Source organism: Pteronotus mesoamericanus, unplaced genomic scaffold, assembly GCF_021234165.1.
Source record: "Pteronotus mesoamericanus isolate MK-2021 breed Mesoamerican mustached bat unplaced genomic scaffold, CSHL_Meso_final scaffold_174, whole genome shotgun sequence".
Taxonomy (NCBI): Eukaryota; Metazoa; Chordata; class Mammalia; order Chiroptera; family Mormoopidae; genus Pteronotus; species Pteronotus mesoamericanus.
Window position 1 is genome coordinate 35,900,300 of NW_026555309.1, and position 10,272 is coordinate 35,910,571.

General features: G+C 49.0%; 1 protein-coding gene across 1 annotated transcript in view; it reads right to left on the minus strand.

Moving 5' to 3' along the window:
• The window catches only part of FBXO32 (F-box protein 32), a 32,820-nt gene extending 23,611 nt beyond the window's left edge, over positions 1-9,209 (minus strand). The window contains exons 1-4 of the mRNA XM_054590454.1: positions 8,796-9,209; positions 2,755-2,867; positions 1,853-1,902; positions 589-681 (exon numbers count right to left, since the gene is read on the minus strand). Coding sequence (XP_054446429.1) covers positions 589-681; positions 1,853-1,902; positions 2,755-2,867; positions 8,796-8,911 — 372 coding nt within the window. The 5' untranslated portion in view covers positions 8,912-9,209. The remainder of the gene's footprint in view (positions 1-588; positions 682-1,852; positions 1,903-2,754; positions 2,868-8,795) is intronic.
• Between the last annotated feature and the right edge of the window lie 1,063 nt (positions 9,210-10,272).

Genomic DNA, 10,272 nt, shown 5'->3' on the forward strand with positions numbered 1-10,272 from the left:
CTGTAGGAGGACAAGGAATTGGACAGTGAGAACAATCAGAGGTGCAGAAGTTTTTAAAAACAAGCCAAGGTGCTTTATGGCTTGTTTACCCCTGCATTGTGTCTTGTTACTGTCACTGCCAGAGCCTGTGCTGGCTGCAACATGCACCCATTTATCCACGGGGGCTGGGAGCGACTCACTTGAGTATTCTGGCAGTCCCCGTCTGACGGGGACAATCCTAGGGACATCTTTTAAAAACATTTTTTTTTAATTTGTATTTTTTTATTTTAGAGAGGAAGGGAGAGAGAGAGAGAAACATCAGTTTGATGCTCCCCCCACCCAGGCATTTATTGGTTGATTCCTGTATATGCCCTCACCAGGCACCTAACCCATGACATGGCTTATTGTGACGATGCTCTAACCAACATCCTACGGATCCATGCAAGAGCTTGAAGTATATTGGGGGGAGGGGAAGTTGAGTCCATTTTCTGCTTTCCTCAAAGTTCGTAGGGTCCTAAAAAGTTACTTTTTGGGGAAAACTACTTCTAGACAACCCATAAGTAATTCAACCTGAGGGGCCGGATGAGCCTTTGGGTTCTTGAGACTTACCCGTACGACATAGTTAAATCTCCTGGAATCCAGAATGGCGGTTGAGAAGTCCAGCCTGTTGAAAGCTTCTCCCAGCGTGCAATAACCATGGCGCTGAATGTGAGAAGAGGGGGTGCAGAGGTTACTCCAGAATAATCCACTTGGACTGCACTGAACAAGCCTGATGCCTGTCTTGGGTAACCCTGACCACATGCTCCTTTCTTGTGCCATGACGCACCTTTTCTGGGAACCCCCTGAGAGCCACAAATGTGGGGGTAGTGGTGCCGGCAGCCGCTTCAGTCAGTGACTCATGGGTTAAACACTCCGTTCGTGAGTTCTACCCTTTGGACCCTTGTGGTCTGCACGCCACAGCTGGGGAGTCATAAGTAGCTGCTCGTCAAGGAAAGGTTGGGATATGTGATGTGTGAGACAATGGTGGTTGGTCATTGGAACATACTCCTGAGAGGAAAATCAGACCTCCCTGCCAACAGCCAGCTACCTTGCCTCGCATCTCTAGTGCTTTCCTCAGTGTGATCATCAGAAGCATTTTTAAGGCTTCATGAAGCAGCAAAAGAAGTTTTGATCTCTGACCTATGCACCCACAAGGAACTGAGAGGAGAGAGCCCTGACTCAGTCCCAGCTCAGCTCTGAGTACGTGGGTGGGTGCATCACCAACCCCCTCAAATCACGGAGGGAACCAGATGTTCTCCCAGGCCCCTGACAGTGAGAGAAATTCTGTCCTTCTGTCCTACCGCTTTGTATCCTAGTCATCTGAGCAAATAAATGCTTGTGCAGAGAGGAAATGTACACAAAAGGGTTTTATAAAGTGCCATAGAAATGTAGCTATTATGGTGTCTTGTCCTGGTCTGCACCTACCTTGGTGCCTCACACAGAACAGGCACTAAAACTTCTGCTATATTTAGTGACTAGCTTCTCCAGGGCTAAACCTTAACTGAGTTGAAGTCTAAAGAGAACTTAGAACAAAAAGCAGGCATGGTCCTGAGGCAAAGGCTAGGGCTTCATAATAATATATTTTAGATGGGCATCTTTATAAACATTTTTATATATGTTATCTTCCTGAAGGCTTGTGGGGGGGTCCACTTAGTGACTTGTGCTTCTCTCTCTGGAGCCCCAAACTCTGATGGTTGGCTAGTTAGTGGCTGCTCGCCACCACCACCCAAGGTGCCACTCATGATCTGAAATAACAGCGTTGCCCAGTTTCCCCCCAGTCTGTTGGGGAAGGCATAAAGCTAAGCATACTCTTTGATAAATAGATGATGCTCACCTCCTTAGTACTTCCTTTGTGAACATAGATCCATTTTTCTTGGTGAAAATCTACAGAGATGAAAAGAAAAAAATACCCAGTTTTAACAGGCCTAAGATTTTAAACTTGTTCCTTTTTCATTTATTCCAAATTGTAAAGTTTTGACAAAAGAATACAAAAACTCTACTGACAATCTAAGAGGAGGCAAATGCCTAATTTCTGCAGTGTATAAATACTGGAGTTACAGTTGTCTCTGTCTGAAGCGCTCCAAAACTTTGACACAGATTTAGTATCTGATAGCTTCAAATTAAAAGAAATACACAAAAACTAATATCCAAGTACAAGTTTGTTTTATATGCCAAGCCTACAGATTATACGAGGCCATAAAAAGTAGAAATAAAACAGATAACATGAGGGAACCATGCAGTATGGATGGGTTAAAGATCTGTAATTCCTGCTTATTTACAGAACTTAATACTCTCTGTTAATACTCACATAGAGCATCTAGAAATGTTACCAGTATTTATGCAAGGAAAGAGGGAGAAATCTATTTTCAAAGTCTCAAAACAGTGCAAACTAAAAGTACACGCTGGACTTGATTCAGCTGACTATATCACTGTATAAATAACTAAATTAACTATGCCAAATGTAAGTGACAAGCAGGAAAAAAACACCCCAACCAGCAACTGACTTATAAACAAGACTATAAAGAACGCATTAATCTTGTGTTCATAAAATGCACAGCCAGGTTCCTGAGTGCAAAGATCCCAGGATCCTCTGTCAATGACACAGGAAATACTGAAGCAGCTATGGAACATGTGAGGTGTGATTATCCGTCCCCCCGCCCCCCCCACGCCCTGCAAAGAACCAATCATAACAATCTTCAAACACCGTTCTCCTTAAGTTCAAAACAAAGGGCTTACACTGAGTTTTGGTTTTGCTGTTCAGCATGTCCTTCTTTCTCTTCTTGGCTGCAACATCGTAGTTGAGGCTGTTGAAGAGATTCTCCTTATTGTACACTTCCTTGTTGCAGTAACTAGGAAAAACAAGACAGGAGGGGATGCGCTGTCACAGCTATACTTTACCATGAGCCGCTTCCCTAAATAACTTGCTGGGTTATGAAACACCAACACACATGCTTCTCAAACCCCACAATAAAAATCCCTCAAAAGAAGTTTATCCAGGCATAGATGTCCTTCTTTCAGGATCAGATAATGTCACATTTCTGTGGAAGGCAGAGACGGGGGCTTCTGCTGCTTGTGAATTCTCCACAGTGCCTGCCATTGTATTTGACACACAGCCCAGGGCTCTTTCGCCAAGGGCCATGCAGGGTGCTGCAATTATCACTTCAAGCAAGAAGGATGGATGGGGCGAGGGGGAGAGGGCCCATTCCTGGTCGCCCTGAAACACACAGTGCCCTCATTTTGCAAAAGCACCCACCCAAACTGCTTTTTAAAAAGATATAATTCACCTACCATACAACTCTCCCATTTAAAGTGTACCCAAGCTGCTTTTAACTAGCATGCTTCTATCAAGCCTTTAAAACATGATCCCATTTACAAAAATCCCACTTGCACACTCCACTTCTAGGAGCTGTTTTGTGAACTGAGCTAGTTGCTTAGTTGTCTTGTAATGGACTAACACTAGGCATCAGGCTGCGAGGTGAAGACCTTGAATCCCAAAGGAAACAAGCTGAGTTCACAATTCATACGATTATAAGGGCTGAAAAGTCAGAACTGTCCAAACCCCGTGTCCCTGGAGGGTGCACAGGCCCAACTTGGGTCACATGGATTTTTCCCTCGTGGGCTGAGCCATCATCTGGGGGGACTGGCCAGTTCTAGCCTACTATACAGTGTCAACCTACAGAGTTTCCACAGAAGGGATAGAGGAGAAATACTGAGGTAGAATGGGAAAGTGGGTTCCCAGCTCTCCTAACCATGGGGTATGCATGTGTATGCAAAGTAGGTTTTAGAATGCCAACTAGTAACATGAAACAGGTTTTTTAAAAAATCATACCCCCAATGTATTGGAGTCCTTTAATTTTCTGAGTTCCTCTGCTGCGTTTAAAACGTGATTTGATTTCTATATTTTCTGGACATACACCTAGTAGGTAAAATCAGACGCACCTATATCTCTCCCATCTGTGGACACTGTGTAAATGACAAAAAAAAAAAAAAAAAAAAAGGAGGGTTGGAAGCGAGTTCCAGTTCCCTGTTGCTACAATAGTCTCTCAAGCAGCACTTCAATCAGTACAATAAGTAACTGGCTAAAATGCTTGCATGTGACATCACTAACAATATACTCAGTGTTTCTAGATCCATCAGGATAAGCTTGATGGATAGCCAATCATTTGTTAATCTTTCCCCCAAGGCCCTGCTTAATTCCATTTACTGAGCTTCCCTTCTCTTTTTCAGTCAGGGAGATGGGATATTTTTAGGTTTTTGAGAGGTCACTGCAGAAATGTCCTCTCTTACTGTCTTCAGCGAGCCAAGGGTGAATGTTTTGGGCCAGGCTTTGTGTCACACATGAGTGTGTGCTTGTCCACTTGCAAAATGATAGGGGTCCAAAACCACTAACCAGTCCGTTTTCTGCTCCAAGATCAGCAGGAGAAGAGGGGCAGAAAAAGGGGGTGGGGGAGGGACAGAGCTCTGAGCCCTTAAAGCTAACTTAAGAAAATTCAATCAACATTGAGGAGAAGGGGAAAAAAAATGGAAGGTCCCTTGACTGATCCATGAAGTACCAAGGCTGAGAACAGCTTTAGAAAACAGTTGTGACATTTCGTGTGCAGAAATACCACAGGAAGGCTTATTTTTAAAGAAAACACACACACTCACCACGAGCAAAACCGTACAAGCCTTAATTCCACATATAAAAAACCATAAAATGAAGCCATCTTATTTTCAGTTACACATGTAAGGTATAGCAGAAAATTTTCGGAGCCTGGGCCATAGATCATAACCCTTCCTTAGAAATTGTAAATATTTGTATTTCACCTTATTCTTTTCTAATTGCAAACATTCCCCCAAAACATGGGAGCCCTTGCTTTCCTCACAGAAACCACAATAACCTGCCTTAAGCCCGAGCAACTCATCCCCAAAGCTGGTTTCAGAAGAATTCGACATAACTGATGATGCTCTCTCCCTGGAGAATGAGAAAAGCTTTAACCAAAGCAAAACCCTGCACTTGTCACTTGGTTATTAGGTGTTAGACCCCAGAGGTAGGCCCCGGAAGGGCGGCTTATGGGGTTTATTTATGTTACCTGCTTATACATTTCTTTTACGCAATAATAAAATATTTGGTTAGAAGCTATTTTGTGAGCTCAGTTATATCCATTTCAGGGAAATGCAAAACCAATGGAAAATCACAACACTTTTTTTTTTCAATCAAGAAAAGCCACCACCCTCAAGGAACATGTGACACGCATGTATTTATTTACTTATTTTTTAAAAGTAAAACCATTGAACGATATTGCTTTCTTCATGAAATTTAATAATAGCCAGTAAGTTGCTATTTTGTAGTCACTTCCTACTAATGTTGATTTGCACAGGCCTAGAATAAGAAAAAAGGCCTCTCCCAGCTCTGAACGATCATCGCACATTATCACACATTCCAAGGTACTTGAAGACAACTTTAGAAAAGGTGGAAAGATTTAAAAGTAGGGCCATTTTGGCAGCAGAGGTAAAGGGAGAGAAGAAAAAACAAAAACAAAAACAACCCTACTTCTCATTTCATTTGCAATAACACGCCATTTAAGAAAGCCGTGGCTGCCCCCAAGGGCTCAGCTGTAGATTAAGGTAAATGAGATTCCTATGCCCATTTGTCCCATTGCATATCCAAATGGTCAAACTTACGTGGCTAGGACCCAGACTGCTTGATTAAAAAAAAAAATGCTTAGTGTATAAAACTCTTAGAACAGTGCTTTGCTCACAGTAAGCACTCATAAAAATCTTAACTATTATTTTTATTTTCTTATGCCCTACTCATCCAGGGCACCAAGGTGAACTTCCTGCTTCCTGGTTCAGCCTTAGCTACATTGGAAAGCAACATTATTAGGCTTCTCAGCTGCAGGACTGGGGCTTGGAGAAGGTTGCCTGAGGCTCAGATGGCAGAGGTGACTCAGCGGGGGGCGGGGTGACGGCAGGGAGCGGGGGTTGGTGAGAGGGCTGTCTCAGGTGCCTCCACCACCACTTCCTTGAAGCATTCTTAGATCACCCCACCTCATTCTGAGCTCTTTCCTTCAATTTTAAATCTGTCCCACCAAGTTTTACACTCATCATTCCTTCTCTGTCTTAATGCAGTTTCAACATTTTGAGAAGGGTCCCGCTTTAAGCTTATCGGAGATCCTCCGCAAACTCACTCCATGGCACTCAGCTACAGTGGCCTTCACAATGTTCAGCCGCCGGAGGAGGCCACGGCCTCGGATCACAGAGACAATGGCCAGCAGAGCCCAGAGAAGGTGCACTGTACAGACAAGCTCTGGGCAGCAGTCAACTCTAGCCCCGGGCTGAAACACTCCGAATGCACCCTTCAATGCACCCTTCATCCGTGGCTCTTCTTGGGGCAGCTCACAGAACGTTGTGGAATTAGAGAAGTGTACCTTGTCTCTGCAGTCCTCTGTTTCACATCCCCCCTCTGTCTTTTTGCAAGGGCCTGCCTTTTGTTTTCTCCTAACAGGAGAGGCATTCAGCTTCACCTGTGCAGGCGGGCACTCAGCCCAACCCTGACATCACAGAGAAACATCACCAAGACTGAAAACAGTGGGGATATTTGAGACTACAAACCCAGGTCTCGGAAGGCCAACTGCTTTTGAGAAGTTGGCAGACTTCTCATGCTAAGTAAGGAAGGGATTGTTTACAATTGCTGGGAGAAAAAAAAAAAATACAGGACTCCACTAACAAACAGCCAGCTGCTTTGCTAGGAGCTACCAAATGAGTCCTAAACTCTGACTCATCAAAGAACCAGAGGCGGTCGTTGCTATATTGATCACCATTTGTGATAATCATGGTGAATTCGACAGCTCTAGCTCAGAAGGTGTGAAATGGGAGGAAGCAAAGGAGACTCTTGAAGGGGACCAAGGGGGTGGGAAGCTACAGATCTCAGTCTAGGTTAAACTTTTGTGCTAAGTTAAAACTGTCTTTGGGTCTCCCACACCATGAGGTACACCTGGATCAGGTACAGTTGGGATACTTCCATGAACTAGACACTCTAGATTTTGAATCCTCCCCCTGCTGAACCCAATGGTCTGCTCCCCTCTGAGAAGCACCCTACAATTATATTTGGGTGAGTCACTACGACATAGCTCAGCAGATCATTGCTGCACCTCTGTAGAAAGAATGCGAACTGTTATACAGAAATCCCAGAGGCTTAGATCATCGTTCCTTAGGAATGAAGAAGAAGGAAGGAAGCTTCTATTCTACCAGGACAGGATAATTTAAACATAATTGGTAACTTGAGTTCCCAAAAGACAGTCTGGTGACAGCACGTGATCTTTTTATTTTTATGTGAGTAAATTTTCTGATTTTCCACAAATAAAATTTCTTTGCTGTGTTCCCCAAATTGCCCAGGATCTGCCTGAAAGTATCTTTAGCCTAGAGGTCAATATGTTCTTGTCTCTTCTGGACAGGCCTCCAAGATTAAATATGTTTTCTTTTGGTTTGTTTGTTTTTGGGGTCCCCCCCGCATTGGGAGACAGAATTTGATGCTTTACAGATCACAAACAGATGGAGGGCTCTGGAGGTCAAGCTGCCAAAATAACCATATTTTCTCAATAGTTTTCTTAAGTGTCAAGAGGTCAGCCAAGAGGGCCCACGGGTGTCTCTGTAAGTGGGAACCTGGCGGTTATCGATAGAAAACTCTCCACTGAAGTCAGTTTAAGGGGGTGAGGGGCAGGGCTTTTAATCAAAGTGGCGGGGGGGGGGGGGGGGGGAAGGCACCCAGGGGAGACCAGGCTGCACAGGCCTCCTCTGGACCCACTTTTACTGCTCTCCTCACCTGGGCCAAACGCCAGGGATCTGGAAGTCAACCGCCGAGAACTGACAGATCCCAGACCACCTAACTTAGTGCTTCTGTGTCAGGAACCAAGAGGACTCCTGGCTCAGCAGGGGTCTGATTTCCCACCAGACCGCGCTCAGGTGGGACTCCGACCACAGGGGCTCAGCAGGGCCAGGTGGGCTCTCTGCCGTTGACAAGCACCCACTGAAATAGGGGTGCACTCACTATACAAAGAAAATGAACCCAAAGCGTCACTGAGGAAACAGGTGCAAATGCTTGGTCTTCCCAAAAGCAGACTTGCGGGTTTCCTCCTCCTCCTCTCTGCCCTCCTCCTCAGCTCTGCGCATCCCACTCCAGACCACCGCTTCGAAAGTGCACCCTGCAAGCGCGGGTGCCCCAGGGCCATCTGGCCGCCCCTTCCTGGTTACTCATCATCCCTGCCCACTCTGTGGTCGCCGGTGCGTGGGAAGAGCCTGGCGGCGCTCCGGCGGAAACCGCATCCAATGCCGTCACCCGACTGTCCGACTGTCCCCACGGCGCTCGGGCGCCTGGAGCCCCGCCATCCTAGCAGTGAAAGGCGCGCGGCCCACTCGCCCGCGTCCCCACACTTGCAAACTGCGTGACTCCGGTGTCCTTAAGGCAGGGGATCCCTCAAGTTGTGTGCTTAAGTTTGAGTGTTTGTGGACAGTATCCGTGTTTGTCGGCAGATTCTCAGAGGGACCTGAGGTTCTGCACGGAGTCATGTCCACTTGGAGACGCTGACCTTGAACAAGTGAAATCAAGTTCCCTGAATCTCGTGCTCTGGTGACCTCTGCAGAAGCCAGACAACTCACTTCACTCTCATCCCCCGGTTCAGGGCCTCCCTCCTCACCCTACTGCAACCTTGCCTGACCCCCATTCACTTGCCCCGCGCCCCTAAAACCAGCCTGGGTCTATTTCGTGGGGGCTGGAAGTTGGTGGCGGATCCGCTCACCTGCTGAGGTCGCTCACCAAGCTGCCGCTCTTCTCATCCAGGAAGCGCTTCCAGCCGTCGGCCGTCTTCACCCAGCTCTGCCCAGGGGACCTCCAGTCCTGCCCGAGGAACGGCATGGCACCGCAAGCGGACGCCACCGATGTACGCGACCGACTGGTGGACGCGACCGGCCCGGAGGCCTCGAGGACGCGCCGCCCTGGGAGGACGCTCAGGGTGCGAGGGCCGGCGAAGGGGCTGGCTGCAGTGAACCGGCGTGTAAAGGGCTGAAGATTTCGGGGTGCGGAGCGGAGTGCCTGCGCTGGGAGAGGGCGCTGCGCCGGGAGGGTCGCAGAGCGCGCGGGGCTCGGGCAATGCTGCTGCGCCGCTTTCCTGGCCGCAGTATTTATCTCGGGCCCCTGGCAGCCGCTCGTTGTTGCCGGAAGAGCCGCCTGCTCTTAGCCCGGCCCCCACCCCACCCCCTCGGCCCGGAGGCCACGTGGCTTTGTTTATGGGCTCGGCTTGTTTTCCGAGGTGCCCGCGGCTCCTGCTTCTCGGGCTGTTGCACAATCGCGCGCGGGTGGAAACTTGAAGCCGCGCTGCAAGGCCGGGGCTCCCGCTACCGCTACGCCTCTGTCCCCTCTGCGCTCTCTCCCCGCCCCCAGGGTTCAGGTGCCGCGGCCCCCAGAACAAGGCCCGGCGCTCAGGAAGCTGCGTCCCATCCTCCCACACCTCCCCGGCTGGCGAGGTGCAACTGAAAGAGGCCAGAGAGGCGTCTGGGTCACTGCGGGGCGGGGTGGGAGCGGGGACAGCTCCCCTTCCACCCCCGAGCTGTCAGAATCGAGCCCGGTAGTCATAGCAGCCCTTGGGGCGCCGGGCCCGGCGCAGCGCCGCCGGGAGCGGGCTGTGCGGGGCGCAGCCTCCTGACCCCTCTCACTGTCTAGACCCGATTCTTGGACGGAGAACGGACAGCCCGGCACCCCACCCTGTCTCTGAACTGTCGTAAACGGGTCCTGGGTCTGCTGCCAGGCCTGTTTCCTTGGGTGGCAAAGGAACGAGGAGCGGCTTCTGGTCCCGCCGGGTGGAAGTGGAGGGCAGGGGCAGGCCCCCCGCCCACGCGGAGCACGCGAAGCAGGCAGCGTCGGCGTCCGCGGCGCCTGGCCCGGCAAAGCGCCGCCAGGGAGCAAATTAGGGATGTCCTAGCGCCGCGCGCTGTCCGGACCTCCTCCAGGGCGCTGGAGGCTAGGCTTTTGTTTTTAAGAACCGCTGTACCCACCCCTCCTTCCGGCTGTTCGGCATCCTTTGGGCTATTGAGTCCTCTCTGGGAAATAATAAGCAAGAGTTTCAGTTTTGGTGAGAGTTAAGGGAGAACGGCCCAGAATGCCCCTCCGCCCGCCTGAGGAGGACGAGAGAAGCTGCCCTGTGAATGTCAGATGAGGGTATCGAGGGCCCCAGAGAAGCGTTAAGCTAGTGACTTACCCAGGGTCACAGGGCTCGTTTC